This window comes from Marmota monax, unplaced genomic scaffold (assembly GCF_021218885.2).
Source record: "Marmota monax isolate L192 unplaced genomic scaffold, Marmota_monax_Labrador192_F-V1.1 WCK01_AAM20220418_F8-fsc00022, whole genome shotgun sequence".
NCBI classification, from domain to species: domain Eukaryota; kingdom Metazoa; phylum Chordata; class Mammalia; order Rodentia; family Sciuridae; genus Marmota; species Marmota monax.
Window position 1 is genome coordinate 16,483,108 of NW_026695215.1, and position 22,202 is coordinate 16,505,309.

The following is a 22,202-nucleotide window of genomic DNA, read 5'->3' on the forward strand; positions in this document are numbered from 1 at the left end:
CTAAGCACAGAAAGTAAAACTATAGGAATAAGAACTAACAGAAATAAAAGACAGAAAAAATAACCGTACAGACTCTGAAACTAATATTATTCAATATAAATATTGAAACAGTTATGCCTATATTTAAATAAAAAAGCTAAAAAGTGACTTGCCAGATTTGTTGAAGAACCAGTCAGACTTCTAGAAATGACTAAAATAAACAAAATTAAAAGTTCAATGAAGGCCCCCTAAGAAGACATAATCATTCTAAAACAGAAACACCACAAACCAGGGTCTCAAAGTACATGAAGCAAAACAGGGCTCAAAGGCCAAGTAGTCAAATTCACAATCATAGGTGGGGACTTCAACATCCCACTCTCAGCAATGATGACAAATAGACAGAAAACCAGCCAGGATGCAGAGGGGCCAACCACATAGTTAACCACAGGCTTGAACTGACGTGCATGGAACTCACCACTCAATGTCACATTCACCAAGATAGGCCATAATCTAAATATGAACTAATCTCAACAAGTTTAAAAGAATCAAAGTCACATCGAATATTGTTTCTGACCACCATGGTATCTTACTGGAACTGATAAAAGAAAGACAATTGGAAAATATTAAAACACATGGAAATTAACACACTTATAAAAAAAAATCCATGGTTCAAAGAAAATACTGCAAATGAGTTTTGTTTTTGTTCTTGTTTTTTAAATAACTGGAACCAAATGAAAATGGATACACATTGGAAAAGAAAAAAGTTTCTTATTTGCATATGACAGAATTGTCTATGTACAAAATCTCAAGAATCTACCCAAAAAACCTTCAAAATTATAGGAAAGTGATTTCACTTGCAGGATAAAGATCAACACACAAATATCAATATATGTATATATATTGGGATCCCTGGGTCTCTTAAATCTGTGGGTTGCAGTATGTATATATATGTATTTATACATATATAGATGTAGATATATATCTATAATGTATGTAGATCATATCTATATTCATATCTAGATAGAGATATAGATAATATATACGTGTGTATATATATGTATATATACATACCAATAGAAACATGTGAAAACCAAAATTAAAAACAATGCCACTTAAAATTGATCTAAAAAAATAAAACGCTGGGCTGGGATGTGGCTTAAGTGGTAGAGCGCTTGCCTGGCATGTGTGGGGCGCTGGGTTCAATCCTCAGCACCACATAAAAATAAAATAAAGATGTTGTGTCCGCCAAGAACTAAAAAATAAATATTGAAAAATTCTCTCTTTCTCTCTTTAAAAAAAAATTAAAAATAAAACGCCTAGATATAAATTGAACAAAGCATATATAGAATTTCTGTCCTAAACATTAAAGATGCCAATGGAAGAAACCAAAGAAGATCTAAACAAATGGAGAGAGGTATAACATGTTCATAGGTTGGAAAACTCAAAAGTTCAATGAATGGTTTTGAATCACCTTGGTAGAGTAAAACATAGATTGAATGAATTAGAAGACAAATGAAATGAAACTATTGAGAATGAAGCATAAATAAATTTTTTAATTCCAGAAGAGAGGACAAGAGACATGAAGTCTCCATGTATACAGTGAAAGGGCCGGAAGAAAAGGGAAGAAAGAGATGACCCATGGTCTAGACATGATGTGTCCCCCAAAGTGTGGGTATTGTATTAGATAATACCTCAACATTCAAAGGTGAAATGACTGGGTTGTGAAATCATTAACTTAATCATGATCAGTGCAATAGTCCACTGGTAGGGATTAACTGAGTGGTAACTGTAAGCAGGTCGGTGTGGCTGAAGGAGGTGGGCCAGTGGGGCATGACTTTGGGGTATATATTTTGCCCGTGGTGAGGAGACCTTAGTTTCTCTGATTCCTGCTTGTCCTGTCCTAAGTTTCTTTCTTCCACCACACTCTTCTACCACGATGCTGTTGCTCACCTCAGCCCCAGAGTAATAGAGCCAGCTGTCTGTGGACTGAGACCTCTGAAACCATGAGCATCAAATAAACTCTTCCTCCTCTAAAATTGTTCTTGTGAGGGCTTTTGGTCACAGTGGTAAAAAAGCTAAAATAGATAATAACTAAAAATTTTTCAGATCTAACCAAAAAACTGTAACCCACAGATTTAAGAGACCCAGAGATCCCAAATCAGGGTAAATAAAAAGAAATTCATATGTAGACAATGTTTAAAGATGAAAAACAAATACAGACTACCTGCACATAAATGGTAGACTTTTAGAGGACTTCTCAATATCAATGATAAAAGAGGATGCAACAGTAACTTGAGAACACTGAAGAAAAAAAATTATTGCAACCCACTATTTTTTTTTTTTGAAAGACAGAGAGAGAGAATTTTTTAATATTTATGTTTTAGTTTTCAGTGGTCACAACATCTTTATTTTATTTTTTTATGTGTGCTGAGGATCGAACCCAGCACCCCGCGCATGCCAGGCAAGCGCGCTACCGCTTGAGCCACATCCCCAGCCCTAAAACTCACTATTTTATACCCAGTGAAAATATCTGTCAAGACTAAAGCCACACTAGCTCAAGGAAATTCTACAGTGTATATTTCTGCCAGACAGATTAATTCTGCCAGATTCCCAGGTGGAATGTCTGACATACAGGAAGGAGTAAAATGTCGAGAAAATAGTAAATACATGAAAAAAATTAAATAAGCATTGGTTGCATAAAAGAGAATAGCAAGTAGCAAGATCTAATAGAATAAAGACACAGCGAAAATGACACATGTAACAAGAGGGTGGTAAATGGAGTTAGTCTTTGGCTGTTAAGGAAAAGGCTATCTTCGCTTGTTTTCCTTAATAACACAAAGGTTTTGATTTACTTTGGTGGCAAGATTATGTAATTTCTAAACAATCTCAAAGAGAAAAAAAATTGAAATAATAAAATCAAACATAGGAAAAGAGAATAAAAGTAACTAGAATATGGTGACGAAAACATAAAATAAGATGGTACCTTTGAACTCAAATATTAGCATTCACATTAAACATAAATAAACCTGTGTTTCAGTTAAAAGTCAAAAATTGCCAAGTTGACATTAAAATGTTTTCATGGGCTATTTACAAAGTCTTGCTTAAACAGAAGTATAGACATTGAAATTGAAAGGTGGAAAAAATACACCATAAATATACTCACCAAAAGAAAGCTGTTGAGCCTATATTATCACAAAAAATAAGTGAATTTTAGAAAACCATAATTTTACCAGAGATAAAGAAGTTCAATTCACATAAAGATACAGATATAAGACATGGGGTGAATTATAGATATAATATATATCAAACAACAGTTGAAAGAACTAAAGGGAAAAATAGAAAAAAATCTAAAGTAAAAGATTTTTCTAACGTGATTAAATACAGCAGGTCAGGTGGACCAAAAAAAATCAGTAAGAATATAGATATAAACAAAACAATGAGTAATCTTAACTGAATGGTCAAATCATTACACCAAACAATCACAGAATACAAATCTTTCCAAGCACACATGAAGCATTTGCCAAAACTGACCAAATACTGGGACATAAAGCAAGAGTCAACACATTGCAAATGATTGAATCGATTTAGAGTATGTTCTCTGATTATGAGTGGAACTAAATTGGAAATCAATACCAAAACTATAACCCACATGTCACAATATGTTTGGTAATGAAAAAATGATTCCTCCAAATAACTCATACATCAAATCAGACATCATAATAAAAACTAGAAAGTATTTTGAACCAAACGGTCATGAAAACACTCTCTATCAAAGCTTCTGAGATGCAAGTAGAAATGTGCTCAGAGGGAAATTTTTAAACCCTGAACTGTGTATTTTAGGAAATAGAACAAACTGCAAATTAATTAGCTGAGCACATATCACAAGAAGTTAGAAAAAGAACAGCAAAGTAACAACACGAGAGTGGAAGGATAGAATTAATAAAAATAAGAACAGAATTTGGTGGAACACAGAAAAGAAGCATTCAGGAGAGAAAAATCAATATGCCAACAGTTGGTTCTTTCAAAAGACTAATAAAATAACAAACCTCCAGTAATACTGTGCAAAGAAAAAGAAAGGGATGCAAGCAGCCTTCGGAATGAGAAAAGCCATCGGTACAGATGGCTCAGACACTGAACAGATAAGAGAACAGCATGAAGAAACTTATGCCAATAAATTTCAAATGTTAGATGTAGTGGACAGAAATCCTAGAAAAATCCAAGTTGCCAAAAATCATAATGAAGAAATGAAAATCTGAATCATCTTCTAACCATTAAAGAAATCGAATCAATTGTCAATGATGTTCCCACAAATTAAATCCAAGCCTCATCAGACTTCACTGGTGAGCTCCACCAAGCAGCAAAGAAAAAAAAAATGTTACTTCAGTCCTCCACACGAGCCCTGTCGGGGTATAAAGAGGAAATTCCTCAACCCTCTGTATGAGTCTGGCTTCCCCTTGATACCAAAACCTCATCAGGACATTGGGTTAGCCAGCTTTGGGTCACTTGGTGTCACCAAAATAACCTGACAAGAACAACTCAGAGGAGGAAAAGTTTTAAGTTGGTTCACAGTGTCAGAGTTTAGTTTATGGTCAGCCGAGTTTATTGCTCTGGGTCCAAGGTGAGGCGGCATATCGTGGAGGAAAAGTGTGCAGGGAGAAGCTGCCTCAGGACATGGCAGCTGGGAATCACAAAGAGAGAAAGGGAAGGGACTACAGGGAATGTGCACCTTGCCAGTGCAAGCCCCCACACTGACCAACCACCTCCAGCCCTGGCCCCACCAGCCTATAGTTACCACAAGGTCAGCCCTTCAGACAAGGATGGACGGATTCGTTTACAGCTCTCACAATCCAACCATGTCACCTCTGAACATTCCTGTATTATTAACACAGGATATTTTGGAGGACTCCTCATATCCAAACCATGACATTCCACCCCCGGCCCCCAAAAGCTCATGTCCACCACATAATGAAAAATGCATTTAGTTGATTTTCAGGAGACCCCGTAGTCTTAGCAGAATCTCCCCAAATCCAAGTTCAAAATGTCTTCTGAGACTCAAGGCAGACTCTTGGCAGTGAGCCTCTGTAAAGATCAAAAGCAATTACATATATCCAATACACGGTGGCACAGAGTAAATATTATCATTCCAAAAGGGAAGAATAGGGGCTTAGAAAGAAGGGGTAGGACCAAACAAGACTGAAAACCTGCAGGCAAACAGGTCCCTTAACACTACCTATAGCCTCTTGGATACCTGGGGGAAGATGTTCTCTCCAAAGGGCTTTGGAAGCTTAGGGAAGGCTCTGGCCTTGCCAGTTGCTGTGCTTATGGTCTCTCCCTTAGTCTGGTTCTCTCCGCAGCCAGCAGATTTTCTCATCAGATGGTCCATGTTACTGGCATCTTTTAATTTCTAGGGTCTGCCTTCCAGCTTCGTCCCCAGCTTCACAGGGTCACTTATCACCCTCTCAGGGCAACCTGCACAAATGCTGACCCTGCTCCACCTTGCCTGGCACTCCCAGATCTTTCCTCAAACTCCTGGTGGAACCCTCCATGGTGGCTTAACTTCAGCTTCCTTCATTCCCGCAGAACCAGCAGCACGTGGATGATGCTGAGGCCCGCTACCAGCTCATGGTGGCCCCTGTCATGTTAGCCATCTGCAGTACCTTCTCAGTACCTGGGTGGCTGAGCACAGTGACAAAAATTTCCTAGGACCCCTTGTGCAAGCAGGGCATCACCAGGATCTCTTCTCAAAGGAATTTTTCCTTCTACATCCTTAAGCCTGCAATGGGTGCCATCATGCAAATTCCTGAGATGCCTTCAAGCCTTCTTTTCCTCTATGTGAAGTACTTAGCATCTCTTTCATGGCTAACATCTCTTCAACAGTCACACCTTTCTTGTCCTCAATTTTAAATGCACTCTTTTGGTCAAACTTCAAGTTTTTATTCATCTCTGCTTTCCACTCCTGATTCTCCCAGTAAATTTGGCTAAAAGGTTCTAGCAAAATTCATGCCACTGACTGAATGCTATGCTGCCTTAGAATTTCCTCCACCAGATTAATTATCCCATTGCTTTAAAATTCAGCATCAGGCAAAGTCTCAGGACATAGGAAATGTAGAAAAGTTCTTTGCCAGAGTGTCACATGAAGAGCCTCTAGTCCAGTTCTCTCTAGATTCCTCATTTTCCTCTGAATCCTCATGAGCATAGTCCACATTCCTATGGGAATTCTGGTCTTCTGAGTTCCCACCAGAATTTCCCATTAAGCTCTGCTTACAGCAATCTAAGATTTATCTATTCTGCATCCCCAAACTTTTCCAAACTCCTTCCACAAACCAGTTCCAAATGCCTCTGAACCACATGGTCAGGGATTGTAAAAGAATTATAGACCCATCTTCCTTCCCAACAACTCCCCTACCCCCAGTATCAGTTTCTCTGTTAGTGAACTTTGTGTCACTGTGACCAAAATGCTTGACAAGAATTTAGAGGAGGAAAAGTTTATTTTGGTTTTTATTTCAGAGGTTCAATCCATGATTGACTGAGTCCATTGCTCTAAGACCAAGATGAGGCAGCACACCATGGCAAGAGGCCTACCAGAGGGAAGCTTCTCAGGACATGGCAGCCAGGAATCAAAGAGAGAGAAAGGGGAAGGGGTCCCAGGGAAGGTCCACCCTTCCAGGGCACACCCCCACTGACCCACCGTCCTCCGGCCACATCCCACCTGCCTACATTTACCAGACAGTTAGCCCAAACTCGGTTGGGTTGATTAGGTTATAGCTCTCAGAGTCCACCCGTTTTATCTTCAAACACTTCTGCATTAACCCAGGAGCGTTGCCGGGGGTGGAGGGCGGGACACCTCACATCCAAACCATAACAGACCATAAGACGAAGAATTATAGAGCCGTCTTCCTTCCCAAAAGTAACTAGCAACGTGAAGCCATCGGTGTCAGTTTATCTAGAAATGCAAATGTTAGTTTTAAGACTAGAAAATTAATCAGTGCAATCCACTATATTAACTGACCAAAGGAGAAAAACTGCACCATCATTTCAACAGTTGCGGGGGGGATAAAATGATAAAATCCAATATTCTTGCATGTCAGAGACTCTTGAGCTAGAAATAGAGAATGTCTCTAAAAGTAACACTGTCCAGATCAAGTAGACTCAGCTTCAGAAGAAAGGCCAAGTGTCAAGGGCTTAATACATTTAAGTTATCTCCCATCAGAAAGATCCCATGCAGGTTCACGGGGTCTACAGGGAGTTTCTGTGGCAGATGAGCACAGCCCATGGCTATTCCAAGACAGACCTCTCCTTCCACTGATGGCAGGATCCTCCAAAGTCAGTCCACCCAACTATCCCCCAACCCTGCTCCATGCTGCATCCCATCTTACACCTTGCAGCCTCAGTGCCTGATTTGGACTAAGAAACTACACATATCCATTGTCTCCCACAGAGGACCTCATGATGTTCCTCAAACATTTGTATTTCTTGCACTGGGGAATGAAACCAGGGCCACTTGACCACTGAATTACATCCCCAGCCCCCTTCCCCAACTTTTTAAAACTTTTAAATTTATTTTGAGAAAGGTCCCCAGTAAGTTGCCGAGGCTGGCCTCAAACTTGCGATCCTCCAATCTCAGCCCCACAAGTCTCTGGGATTACAGGTGTGACCCCTGCACCCAGTCTTCCAGCATATTCTGGTATCTGGCTCTGTGGGCCCATTGCTCTGTGGGCTCTGCCCTTGCAGCCTTCCTCTCGATAAAAGTACTGCAGGGGGTTGTAGAAGACTGTCAGGGAGGCACAAGATCATGGAGGTGATACCCTGCTCTTGCTGTTGGCCCATGAAGGAGAGCATGCCAGGGTCGCCCCCACTCAGGACAGGCAGAGGTCTTAGCACCTGCCTGGACTCACACCACAGGGTGGCAAGCATGTGTCTGGACATGCAGCATCACAGTTCTCTCCTGCCTAGGAATGTACCAGGTGACCCAGGGCATCATCTCACCCGTCAATGATGACTACGGGAAAAAGGACTTGGTGGCTTCTCATCACCGAGTGGCCATGGCCCGGCTGGCCCTGCAGACATCCGACTGGATTCGTGTGGACCCCTGGGAGAGTGAGCAGCCACAGTGGATGGAGACGGTGAAGGTGCTGAGGTAAAGGTGGTCATGCTCTTGTGCCATGAGGGAAGGGGAACGGAGTGGGACTTCAGCTAGACCTCTTCAGCCAAGGTCTGAGAAGTGTCTCCAGTGAGAGAGACTGACAGTCACCTTTTCAGAGAAGTCCCCAAGCCACTGTCCATCAGGAGGCACTTGTGGGGAGACCCACCTAATCTTCTGTCAGAGAGCTGTAGCATCAGGCCCTGGGCCATCACTCAGTTTCTGTGTGACTCTGATCAAGTGACTTAACCTCTCTGAGACCTATTTCTTACTTGTGAACTGAGGACAATAGAATCTAATGAGGATTTTTTTTTTTTCAATGTAAGTAACTCTCATGACCTTGAACAGCCTAAAAACCTTCATTATGATTATTTTTGTCATTGACTAGCTTGGGAATTGAATCTATACAATAAGCTCTTTTGCTTGCACAAATCATAGGTTCTCTAAATCTAGACTTTTATGTAGAATAGAAAAAAAAGAAAGACTGTGAATCTAGAAATAGTTACTCAAGATTTTTTTTTCCTGTCTATCTTTTGAAATTGCTGTTAGTGTTCAACATAAGTAACATAGCTCTTCCAAGCCCAGGACCAGGGTGTTTGGGGGAGAAACAGGGAGTTTCATCTGCCCTGGCTGTCACCATCGGTCACCACCGCCAGCTCGTGGCAGGGACTGCAGGCTGCAGGCGGGGTCTTCTATTTGGAAGCACCAGGATTTTCACGGAATGGGAGGAACACGGGACAAGTCAACTCATTGGCAGCCCTGTCCATAATGTGTTCAGCCTCGGTTGTTTACTTATTTGCGGAGGCACTTGGAAGGAAACTGTTCACGTTTTGAGTAAAGGTAAACATGGAGACTGCATGTGCTGGTTCCAATGACTTCACCTTCTGCTGGGGAAGAACAGCTAGGAGCAAGTCACCAGTTATAGTGCCACTTCAGAAGCTGCTGCTGAACCAAAAGGAGAGCAAATAGGAAATACTTGTCAAGATGTGTTCACCCTTTTTTTTTAACCACCCCTTGGGATAAGCAAAGGCTCATATATTGAAAACTGCACAAGGAATAAATTTGCACCTAGATCATCCTTTTAGAATGAGTCATGGTCTCATTTATCCAGGCTAACAGAGGGGAACAGAAGCAAGACAATAGATGACGCAACAAATCACTTAGCCTGCAGGGATCTGCCTTCCCCGCCACCCTAGAGAGGCAGGTTGCAGAGGGCACAGGCTTTGAAGCCAAACTGACCAGTGGAATGACTCGGTGTAAGTGGCATGACCTCCTCCCTGAGCCTCCATTCCTCACCTAATAAAATGGGTGACGTCACCTACCTAATGCACAGGATTCTGAGATGACGCAGCAAACGACCTGGTTTATGGGAGGTGCTGGATAATGCCAGCTCCCCTCTCTGCATCCTCAACATGAGGCTGACATGACTTCTCCTCAGAGCCTGTCCGTCATTTATGGATATGCAGGCAGTGACCAGAGTAATTTAATGTCACTCATGCTTCTGCTGCAAAATGCAGGTGTGAGCCACGATTTTACTGCACACACTCTTTATAATTTTTCTTTCTTTTTCTTTTTCTTTTTTTTTTTTTTATTATATTCTTTATTCTACCGCTGGCTACACATTGGAACCACCTGGGGAGCGTGGAAAAATATAGGTGGCTGTGATATCAATGGTCGGGGGTGGGGTACTGAAATTTTGAAGAATTCCCTGATGATGCTAATGTGTGGCTAGTATTGAGTCCCCCAGACTCGGTCACTGAGCATGTAACTCACTTCTGATTTAAACTGAGGTCCACTCAAGGGCAGTGGTCAAAAGCTCTGGCTGCAGGGATCACTTGGAAAACTTTTTTTAAAATGCTCACCCGCATCCCAGAGGTTTGGGTTTGCTGGGGTGGACTCTAAGTGTGGGTAAGGGTCCCGGATGATTTATGCGCTGCCATGGTTGAGAATCATGATGTAGATAACAGTTTTCACGGAGAGATGATTGGAGATCTTTTAAAGGTTGAAAATCTGGTTAAAATGGTCAAGTCAGGTGGTGTGGGCAGCACGGCAGGAACTGGTCCCATCAGTGCTCCATTGAGTCTCCTTCTGGTAGAGTCCACGGTGGATCCATACCACAGTGACACAGTAGCAAATGACATCAGGATGAATCTCACAGTGGTATCAATTCCCCATGGAACTTATTGAAGATGATTTTTCTTTTTCCCAGATTGTTTATTTTTTATTTATTTATTTTTATTTGTTTTTTAATCTCGGCCACTTTCGTGTCCTCAGGGCATTAGCAGCTTTCCTTTTCTGGGAGCTGTGGGCAGGAGGGTCTCACGGTGCCAGCTCCTGTGGCCCATCACCCACTGTCCTCTTTGTCCATTCCAAGCATGATCTTAAATTGTCCTCATTTCACAGATGAGAATACTAAGAGGCTAAGTTAGTCACAGTCACACAAATCAGCAGGAGGTGGCACTCCAGTCGGCCCCACTCTGAAGCCATGCCGTGGCCATCTTCAAGGACAGTGACCTGCCGGCTGGGAGCATGACGTAGCTGTCTTTGCTCTTGCCATTCTCACCCTCTGAAGAGGCTTCCCTGGAGATCAGGGGGCTGCTGGGGACACAGGGAGCTTGCTGCCAGCATCAAGTCACAGGCCCAGTGCTGGTGGCCCCCAGCCCAAGAGACAGAGAGGAAGTCCACAGGGAAAGCACACTTGGTACTGAAGGTCATCATTTGAACAACAAGATCCAGAGAGCCAAGATTCAAAGTAGAGACAACTTGGAGTTTAGAGACAAGTAAAACGAGATGCCAGTCACTACCTTAAGGCCCCGCCTAATGCACATGCCAGGCTCCATCACGCACATGTCTCTAGTAAGCTCTGCAACTCTGAGAGGTTGGGTTCAGCCCCATTTTACAGATGGGGGGATGGAGGCTCTGGAAGGCTCAGCAACATTCTCAAAGTCCTACAGTCAGAAAGCGGAGGGGGGACTCAAACCTACTTCAGTCTGAAGAGTGGGTACAGACCAAGCCGGGGCACACCTTCAGAGAGGAAGCTTTCCAAGCCACACAGACAGCCAGCCATGGAAACAGCCTAGCCAGGCCCTGGGGAGACTCAGCCGAGTCTCTGAAGCAGTCGAAGGGCCTTGGGCCAGGGTGAGATGTCTCCACGTACCCACTCCTTCCCTGGCTCCTGAGTTCAGGAGACTGCAAGTGGGCACTTTCTAAGGAAATAAGAATATGAAGGTGAATGAAATGAGGTCCCTATTCACAGTCTGGTGGGACAACAGACTGAGGAGTGTTACCATAACAACAGGTGAACTCTATTGAGCAGGTCCTGCATGGGCTAAGCTTTCCTGTTCCACCACACCTCCTCCTGGTCCCAATCAGCAGGGGCCACTTCCCCAGCCTTTTGCAGGGTAGGGCACTTTCTCTGTGGTCTTATGATATGTGCTGCAGATGAGGCCGAGTGAACTTTCATGATCAATTAACAGATGAGGTCAGTGAGGCTCAGAAAGTGTCAGTAACTCATCCAGGTTCTCGGAGCACTTGGCTTGCACTTGAACTTGAACCCACACGCTCTGGCTGCAGAGCATGTGCTTTTCCACCAGGCTCCGCCCCCTCCCACAGGCGGCTCTAGCAAATGCATAAAAATAAGAAGAGGGAAGATTGGGTCCATGCAGGAAAGCATGTACGGTGATTTCCTGTGTTCCATAAGAGAAGAAGGTGCAGGTACCTCCAGGTTTAAGGAAGACAGATGGCTTAAAATGCTGAGCATGCCCAGTGGGTGCAAGTCTAATCCTCTCCAAAATGCTCAGTGCATCCATTAACTCTTCATCTCCAGGACTGCCCATCAGAGGTGGGCACTGTCATCACCTCCTCTTTGCAGAACCATTCACAAAGACCCGGAATCCTTGCCCCAGGGTCACACAGCCTCTGGGGAGCTGGGACTCCCCTCAGGCCATCTGACTCCAAGCCCTGGCTCTCAGTCATCACCCTGCTGCATTTTAAAGCACTGGTTTATACTAAGAGCAGGGTGTCTCTAGAGAGCTAGCTGGGGGCTAGGATGTGCCGGGGCTTGGTGTGAGTAGCTCCTTACTTTCACAAAAGCCCACAACACAGGCATTACCACTCGGCTTTCCAAATGAAGCCACGTGCTCAGCTCTGTCCCTAATAGCCGGGTCCTTCACTTCCATTCAGCACTGACCTCTGTATTTTTAAAGTGGGAAATATTGAAGGAAATGTTGGAAGAGTGGAAATAGGCTCTCTTGCTGCTTTCACCCACGTGATACAGAAAGTAGTGAGGTGTCTTGGAGGGGGCTCTCTGGGACAACCCAGATGGCATCTGCTTTCTGTCCCAGCACCTGGCACAGTGCGGGACACACAGGGTGCCCTCAACAAATATTATAGGATGAACAGATAAAGATGGGTAGGAACAGGTCAGGACTTAAATTCTGAGACCCCTGGGGTGGCTCTGGGGACGGGAGGGCCACATACCTGAGCCCCTGTGTTTATGCTGCAGGCACCATCACAGCCAGCTGCTCAGATCTCCGCCCCCAATGGAAGGCTCGGACCCCGGCCAGGCGCCCTCAGCACCCACAGGTGGGTGCCCACTCTCTCTCCACAGGAGGGGGGATGCCAGCGATCCCTGTGAGCATTGATAGTGTCACAGCTGCAGAGGACTTGAGGCCAGTCCTCTGAGCTCAGACAAGGAATGTGCTGCCCACCTGGTTGGGTGAATCTTTCAAGGTCAAAAGCTCAGATTCAACCACCTGCCACCCCTCTCCTCCATAAATTATTGTGCTAACTTGGGATTTACTGCCCAAAGGAGTTTTCCTACCCCGTGACCTGTGCTTGTGACATGGATTACAGGGATACACTGGTGAGTGTCGCTGGGATTCTTTTAAAAGCCTTATTTAGCCTTTTTGAATTCAAATTGTGTCATTTAAAATGTGGACAGAGAGAGTAACACTTTCTCACACTTTTATCAATGCTTTACTCATAAAAGGAAACCTATTTTTAAGGGAATTTATAGTCAATTTGGATGATCCCCTAACCCTGACCCCACGTTTCACCTCTTGTCACCTCCTGGTGGTTGATGGAGACTTGCTGCCTGTGACATCAGGGGACACACAGCCCTGGTATCCATGGACACAGGCATGACCTTCTTATGAAAGCAAACAGGATCCCCGCATGGTGGTGGGGGTCAGGGGTGGGGACAGGATGTGACGTGCCAGGGAATCACTGACCCCACTGCGCTGAGATTCCACCCGTCCATCTGCTCAGTCTTCTATTATGCGGTCTACAACTTGGGTTGGTGGGACACACTTCCACACTGCCAAGGAGAGGTGCACCTCAAATGTTTTAGCTATGCAGAACTTTCCAGAACCTTAACTACGTCCATGTGCATTGTGACTCATCAAGAAAGGGAAAAAGTCCTCAGCCATCCCTACTTTTTAACCCTGGAACTCTTTTCCAATGCCTTTTTGTGTTTCTCAGACCCAATGCTCCCGAGCAGGAAGGGAGCACACTTCCAAAAGGACTTGGAAATGCCACCAGGCCCTGACAGAGGAATGCTGGTCAATGGATCCCACCCAGCAGAATCACCTGAGGGCTGGTCAAAAACACTGATTCCCAGGCCTTCTGCATGGGAATGGGGCCCAGGAATCTGGATGTTTAATAAGCACTTGGGGTTTACTTTACAGCCAGTTTGGGGGACTTTGCACCGGAGTAAGAATCTAAGTAGGAGTTCTGGTGCCTCCTACATGTGCTCCCCGGCACTTCCCTGGGCCAGACTCTGGGCTCAGACTGGGAACAAGGACAGCCAGTGCCAGCCCCTGCCCTGAGTTGGAGACAGGTGTGAAGGAGCAAGTCCAGGCTTGAGTCAGGAAGGTGACGATTAAGTCATACTCACAGGCCATGTAGGCTCTGGAGGTCGGAGGTATTTCAGGACAGAAGGGCAGGCTAGGGCACAAGGCAGGAATCGGCATCGGTGTGGGGCACTCCATGCCCAGGGAACCCACAGCCTGCAGGGAGACATGGGGAGCAGCCAGGGTGGCGTGGAAACCCAGCCCTCTCGCACCTGCTCTGCAGAGACATCCGGAGTCTGTCTCCTCTCTTTCCCTGACTGTTCCTCTTCCCCTTCCCTTCTTGGCTCCTTGGTGGAAACCCTCCCTGTCCTGCAGGCTCAGTCCTGAGGCCACCTTCCCTGTGAAACCACCCTAGCTGCTGTCATTCATGTGAACGCTCTCCCTCTGCCAAAGCACACCCCCTGTTCTCCCCAGATCCACCTGGCTCTACCTGGCCCTGTACTATTTGAACTCTTTCTCTATTTTAAGACCCTATATTCTGCTTGTCTTGTTCTATTCTGTGCAAAAAGAAAGTTTTCATGGAGTGAAAAGTGGACTTTTCAATTTACCAAAATATATTAGTTCCTTTAAAAAAAAATCTTCATGTCCTTTGCTTGACAATTTCTCCTTCGAGGAATCCAGCTAAGGGGACTATTAGAAATTGGGACAAAGATGTATGCAGAAAGATGTTTGCACAGCAGTTTTTACAATGGCAGAAAATAAAAGCAACCTCCTTGTTGAAATATAAAGGAATGTGTAAGTAAATTATACTGTATACATAGGATGAAGAATCTGCATAAAAGGTTTCAATGATATGGAGAAACCGTTATGAAGAAAGCAGGGAAAATCAGGATACGATACCATAGATTTTACCTCAACTCTATAAAAAAATGAATATACTTTCACATTTGTTTGCACTTCTAACTCAACAGAAAAACTTAAGGAAATACACAAATATGTTGGTGGTTTGTGTTGAAAGCAGAATGATTTTTATTGTTGCTGTTGTTATTTTCTGTTTTACATACTTACGCATTTCCCATATGTTCCCTGAGGAACACATATTTCATGTTTGTAATCAGAAGGAAAAGTTAGTGATTGAAAACCAGAAGGTGCAGTTTTCTCAGCCTCTGTTTGGCTTTCCCTGACATGGCATGTATGTTACGAGTGACACATTTCTAAGGGACCATCTTGTGCGCTGTCTTTTGCTGTGTGTTGTTATACCCTGGGATTGCAAATTCTGTGATGAGTTCAGCCTGGCTTTGCCCATCACTTCTGTGATTTGCTGTCCTCCTTGGACTCACCCAGAGTCTTGTGGGTTGCTGTGTCCAGGAGCTCCTTGGGTGAGACCCTTGGGAGTGGATGATGGCCTGTCCTTTAGAGTTTGGCTGTCTATCTTTTGTGAAGGTGGTCCCTGCCCTTGGCTCCCGGGGAAGAGCCCAGCTCAGTGATGCTCAGAGGGTCCCTTTCCATTAATCAGCAGGTGCTCAATCTGCACACACTTTTCACTGAATGGTTAACATGGGTACCACCCCTCAGATGCCTAGACCTGGCGCCATCTCTGTTTAGGACCCAGTGGTCCCATGCTTCTCAGTGTCTGTGGGGTTCTGTGACAGACATCATCATTAGTGGCTGTGCCAGGTGGGATGTTCACACTGCATTCCTCCATCTCCCATTTCCATAACATCCATGGTCATTGTGCTCATGTTCCCATTTCACAGCTGAAGAGACTGGCTAGGTGGCTTTTCCAGAGGGCCGGCCAATCTAAAATCCAAACCCAGGGTGCCCATATAAATCTTGGTTTCCTCTGCTTTGCCAAGCCTGTAGCTACTCAAAGGCAGAACACACTTCCCCCAGAATGCCCACAGACGCCCAGTTCATGTCACTGTGTCACCGTTAGAACAAACCACATTGAAAGCCTTTACACTGCTCGTTGGAGTTGGGTACTTTGGACTTGGACACAGTCACCCCGTCTGAAAATGTCGTAGCTCTGATGGAAGGGGACATGAAAGGGATACGTGGATGCCTTTTCGAGACCTGAAGGCAAGACAGCTCAGAATTGGGGTCTGAGGCCTATGTCACCATAGGAACAGATCCACTGCATGATGTCACCCAGAATAACAGGCACCACCGGCCTCACAGACCTGCCTTAATGGGGATCTGGGGACGTGTGGGCACTTGTCCTCTCAAGGCAAGGGTCAGAGTGAATAGTACCCCTTCCTTTCATGGTTAATAAACCAAACAAGACCTAACACAGAGCGAATAGGAGGAAACGTCCCCCGCATAAACCACTGGGAGAAGAAGGGGGTGTCTTCTTTGTTCTCTGACCTGTGGAAACAGAGGGCATGTGCCCCAAGCCCCAGGAGACCCTGGAATTAAATGGACATCATTTAGCACCCACCCACAGGAAGGCCACAGAACCCACACAACTCTTGAAAAACCAGACACTGATCAGTGGTTGAATAATAAGAAATTAGCTGTAGAACAGTGAAAGTCCATATGTACAATGTGAGCAATGAGACCAACCCAGAGTAGTGAAAAGTGTGAGTTACTAAATGAATTTTATCATGCAACTTTATTAGTTTTAAAAGGCCAGGCATTTAGGAGATAATTCATAAGTGCTGAATGGATATTTTGGTGAGTAGACAGGTAGATAAATAGGTACATGGATGAGTTAATTAATTAATTACAGGCAGTTAGCACATAATAGCACTTACTCCGTGCCAACCCCTCTTCTAAGTGCATTATACTTATAGACCTATTCAATTCTCAAATAATCCTCTAAGTAAGTACTACTCACAGCCTCATTTTAAGAGATCACATGAGCCTCTGAATGGCAGGGCAGGAATGGGAGTCGTAGGTGTCTGCGCTAGAGTGTTGGTGTGAAGCCACCAAGAATTAACACTCGCGTGAAGGATGGAAGGTTTGAATGTCATTCATTGTACCAATGGCATGCTGCTGGGGCGGGGCTGGAAAGTGTTTCCATAACTACATCTGGCTCTTTGAACAAGTCCTGTGCCTGTTGTCTCAGGGATGGGGAAACCAAGGCCCAGAGAAGGGAAGGCCTTGGTACCATAGCAGCCTGTGCCCAACTGAGGCCAGACCTCAGACCTCTGCATGACACCATTCGTCCCTCACACCCCAACCATGGCCAGCCCAGTACTCCTTTGCAAACCCTCCTCTCTGGTCCATGTCCAAATTCCTTCAAATGCTCCACTACAGAGGAGCCCAAACCCACCCTGTACCCCTAGTGTAGCCCCTCCTTCCTGAGGCAACATGGTGATAAAGATACCAGCCCTCCAGGAGCCCAGACTTCACCATATACTGAAGCAGAGATCGGTTTCTGGAAGGACCAGAGATCTTGCAACAAGCTTTAGCATGGACCTTGCTTTTCCTTTTCAAGAATATGAATGGGGGTGGGAAAACCCTGCTGGTCCCCTGTGCTCCAGTTATGATGCACCTACAGATTCCCACCAGCAGGCGGCGGCAGAGCCTAGCAGTTACAGATGCCCCACCTGGAGGCTGGCTGCCTGACTCCTGACTTCTGGGACTAGCTGAAGACCTCACTTGCCTCTCAGAGCCTCAGTCTCTTCTTCTGCAAAATGGGCACAAAATGCCTACCTCATAAAATTGTTCTGAGGATCACATGGTATTATACACACACAGTGTTGAGTAATAATGCCGTACTGACCACCTAATTAATGTTAAGCGTTATTTTCTCACCATAATCAGCATGATAGAACAAATCCCCAAAACTTACCCAACTCTGAGTTCTGAGATTTGTCATACTGGAAATGACAAGGCCCCAACTAAGGGCTGGGGATGTGGCTCAAGCGGTAGCGCGCTCGCCTGGCATGCGTGCAGCCCGGGTTTGATCCTCAGCCCCACATACAAACAAAGATGTTGTGTCTGCCGAAAACTAAAAAAAATAAATATTAAAATTCTCTCTCTCTCTCTCTCTCTCTCTTTAAAAAAAAAGGCCCCAACTAAGATCTTAAAGATTCTTTGGTTATTCAAGGGCCTTTCTTTATACCTCACCTTCATGATGATGTTTTCCGTAGAAGTACCAGGTCCTAGTGCCTAATACAGGAGGGCAGGCATGGATCCCAAATATGGCAGTGACTTGTCCAAGAGCTTTAAAACCCTTACCTGCTTCAGAAAGGGGGATTCTGGGGACAGCATGACCGCCTCTGATCCTGCAATCACAGACAAATCCATTATAGCACTGGGGGGTGGGGGGATCCTGTTTGTATCATTTGGCATTTTGCCAAAATTAAACAAAAGCTGTATTGATTAAATCATCACTTACAACTACATGCCCTGAAATAGTTTCGGATTCCATTGCTTGCTTTTTCTTGAGCGGAACACAGAAACATTGAGTTCTCAATACCTTCCAAGAAAAGCACTGGGCGCGAGTCCCCGGCAGAATGTCTCCTTATCTTTCCAGGCGGCCTTGGGTACCTCTCTGAGACCCGCCCTTGTTTTCACAGCTGCGCCCCAGCTGAAACTCCTCTGCGGGGCAGACGTCTTGAGGACCTTCCAGACCCCCAACCTCTGGGAAGACGCACACATCCAGGAAATAGTGGAGAAGTTTGGCTTGGTGTGCGTGAGCCGGGTGGGCCACGACCCCAAGGGGTACATCCTGGACTCGCCCATCCTGCGGAGGTACCAGCACAACATTCACCTGGCCAGGGAGCCCGTGCAGAACGAGATCAGCGCCACCTACGTCAGGAGGGCCTTGAGCCAAGGGCAGAGCGTCAAGTACCTGCTGCCTGACCCGGTCATCGCCTACATCAGGGACCAGGGTCTCTACACCAAGGACAGTTCCTGGCAAGCCACAGGCACCCAGAGGAGCCAAGGAAAGACGAGCTAGGAGGGACTCAGCCACCCCTCCTCCGCCCAGCGCCTCCCGGGAGGGGGGCGGTGCAGTTTTTGTTTTGCTTTGGGTTTTGCTTTTGGTCAGCATTTTTCATTTGTTTTATTTCTACAGTGATGTTACCCTTAAGTCTTGACTCTCCTGCTCCAGGACAAGATAACCTGCCCCCACAGCAAGGACAGACGCTTATCAAGGAAGTTAAAATGATGGGGCGGGTCCTGAGGATCAGGTAGACCCTCTCAGCCACTGCATGGTAATTAGCTCTCCGCACACTGAACACCATTCTGTGCGCCCCAGGGTCCGAGCAGAATTGCCCACGTGCATTTTTTAACTAGGACCAGGTGCAGCATGCTGGTCTTGATTGGCGGGATTTGACAGGATGCTAATTACTGAACAGTGGGCCTTGTCAAAGTCCTTGTTTCAAACAGAATAATACTAAACGGAGGAGTCAGAAATTTGGAAATTTGCTGATTTCCTCTGCATCTTGCCTTACAAACCGTCGTCTCCCTGCCTGCGGGCCTTTCGTCAAATTTCAACTAAACTCTTTCTAAGGCGCGATCCTCAAGTACTATTTTTGATACAGCGAGTATTTTTAACACTGCTATCCTCCAAATACCAGGGCTTCTGGTTTCCCTGTTTCTAAAAAGGAACGGAGGTAAAACAGATGCCTGTTTTAGGTGTTTTTGAATGTTTTATGACTGCCTACCTGTTGGAATATTGGCAAAGGGATAAATAATAAACTGACATCAAAAAGTGCTAATGAAAAGTTTCTCCTTTTTTTTCTCCCTTTGTTATATTATTAATGCCTGGTGTGCCGGCTGTTGCTCTTCTTTTTAGTCACTCCAAGAAATTTGCTACTGTTCCTACCGGAATGACATGAATCTGAAAGTTTGTGTCCTGGGTCCAGGGAGCACAGGAAATAATCGCTTTTCAAGGTCATGCAAACAGTTTTCTCATCCAAAGCACTGGATCGGTGCCTCTGTTCAGGTGGCCTCAAAAGGGAGCAGGGGCCCCTGGTGTGTTCAGATCTGACATTGCACCCCAGGTCAGGCAAGGGCTTTGGGGGGCCTGATTGGATTGGGGTTGACTCCACACCTGCTGACCACTGACTGCACGCGGAATTTGCTTCTCCAAAGCTCTCCTCTGGCTCAGCTTTGTTACAGATTTAATGGTGCAGAAAAACAAAGGGCAGGCAAGAAAAGCTAATGCTTCCTCTAAGATACCCCAATATTTGTGTTGTAGCCTGAAATCAAGATTAGAAAATCAATATCGGTAAAATTCAAACTAAATTTTAAACTAAATGAGGGGAAGACACTCTTTTAAGACCCCCAGACTTCCCTCCCTTACTGGACTCTGCCCTTGAGAAGGTCCCTGAAGACCTCAGAACTCAGGGGAAGAGGAATCAGACAGTCTTGTCCAAAAGCTGCCACAGCATAATAGTGTGACCTGCCTAACTCCCTTCTCCCCTGGAAGCCTCAGTTTCTCTCCCTTTAAAATGGGAGTTTGATTGGATATTCTCTAAATTCTCTCCTACCTTCTCATTTTCTAAGACTCTGAATACTTCTGACTTTGTTTCTTTTTTAGCCTATCCATGCTTCTTTGGTGTTCAGCACATTTCTAGCAAGATAGACAACTCCCCACGGGCAGGGGGTTCTCTGTTTTGTTTGTTGATACATCCTAATATCCTAAGTGCCTAGAAATTTGCTACTCAAAGTGCAGTCTGGGCCAGTGTTTGTACCCCCTAGGTGCCGGTTAGAAACACTCTTGGGTCTCACTATAGACCTACTATTCTTTTTCTGGAAAAGGGCCTTTGAAAGTATACACAGTTTGGGCTTCACGAAATGGATCTGCCTGATGACAGTGTAGACAGCAGGGAAGTGACAATGGACTTGAGACACGGAGGATGTGTTCCCAAGACTTGGGTGTGATGGAGGTGACTGGCTTTCAGGAAGAACAGCATATACAAAGGCCCTGAGGCAGGAGAAGGCAACATAAGTACCATGATGAGCAGGATTCATCATCACTTCCTCAAGAAAGCATCAGTTATCAGTTATCGTGCACCTGAGAGCAGGTACCTTGCCTGCTACCATCTCCCTGTCCAGTCTCTCCCTAGTCTCAAGGCACCAGACCCAGCAGGCTTTCTAGAGAAGTCCTCATCTCCCTGATCCACATCTGTATAATATGGCTTCCACCAGGTAAGGCATGAATTTCTGAGCCTTTCCATTGTCTCTTTCTAAAGTAAAAACACAACAAACCTTTATTAAAATATCTATGTATACATGCACACATGTATATATGCATCTTAATTTCTCTTATCTTGCTTTGCCTTATTGATTCATGTATCCTCTATTTTTTTTAATAGAAGGGAAAATATGTATCTCGGCTGTGGCCCTGGCGTACTGTGTTGACTCTGACCTGCACACCTGATTTCACATTCCTTCCCATTCCCCCAGGTTCTATTTGCATTTAGTTTGCCAGACTGTTTTGTTTATTTTGCAAGAACAGAAAAACAGTGGTTTTGGCTCCTGGGTAAATAGAATTTCCAGTCTTAAATAAAGGTTCTCCTGTGATAGCATTTGCTGCCCAAATGAGAGGAGCGCTGTATCCTTGCCTGGAGAAAGAATTTTTCATTTATAATCCTGTCTGTGTCACTTGGGACAGGATGATGTGAAATCCCATTTTAAACTGATTGTGCTCCGGATTTGCAAGGTACGTTTGGTAATTGGGTTAATACATGAATATGAATTTTCTTATCCTGATCTTCCTGCTTCCTATAGGAGCGATGTTTCTGCTCTTCTTTTTTGCAGAGGGCACCCTGCAATTCAATTCAGTCATGAAGTTATTTTCTTAGACCCAAACTGGGTATTACAGCTACACACACAAGTGACTAATACATAATCTACAATAATTCGCCTAGACATGAGCCTCAGAACAGTTTAGTACTATTAAAGTAAAAGGATTGTCCATGGCACTATAGACTAGAAGGGACCCTCAATTTCATCTGGTCTCCCGTTTTTCCATTATCATACAGTAAAGTCTCACAAATGAATGGGACACTAATGATGCGTTCCATGGACAGGTTTGAGGAGCACGGCTTTCCTTGTGCCTGTTGGAAGTCTGTGGTGTGCTTGCACAGCCCGTGAATACTGCCTTCCACAGCCCCTCACTACAGGGCCCCCCAGCCCAACCGCCATCATCTCTTACTGTTGCTGCAGTGACCTCCGAATGGAAGTTCCCCAATCCACTTCTGGCCCTGCAATTCATTCTCCACATAAGATTTGTGTGCAAATCTGGTCACATCACCTCCCTGCTCAAACTCCTTCTGGAAGTTTCAGACAACGAAAAGACAGACTAGGAGGGAACATTTGCAAAATGCATG

General features: G+C 44.9%; 1 protein-coding gene across 6 annotated transcripts in view; it reads left to right on the plus strand.

Annotated features, from left to right (window-relative positions):
* The window catches only part of Nmnat3 (nicotinamide nucleotide adenylyltransferase 3), a 141,920-nt gene that overhangs the window by 93,762 nt on the left and 25,956 nt on the right, over positions 1 to 22,202 (plus strand). For 2 of the 6 annotated variants that reach the window (XM_046431529.2, XM_046431528.2), the window contains exons 3-5: positions 7,933 to 8,116; positions 12,624 to 12,703; positions 18,438 to 19,589. In XM_046431529.2, the coding sequence (XP_046287485.1) occupies positions 7,933 to 8,116; positions 12,624 to 12,703; positions 18,438 to 18,820 (647 nt within the window). In that variant the 3' untranslated portion in view covers positions 18,821 to 19,589. Of the gene's footprint in view, positions 1 to 7,932; positions 8,117 to 10,522; positions 10,654 to 12,623; positions 12,704 to 18,437; positions 19,590 to 22,202 lie in introns of those variants that run through there. The other 4 variants (XM_058574954.1, XM_058574955.1, XM_058574953.1 and 1 more) reach the window with 4 other exon arrangements.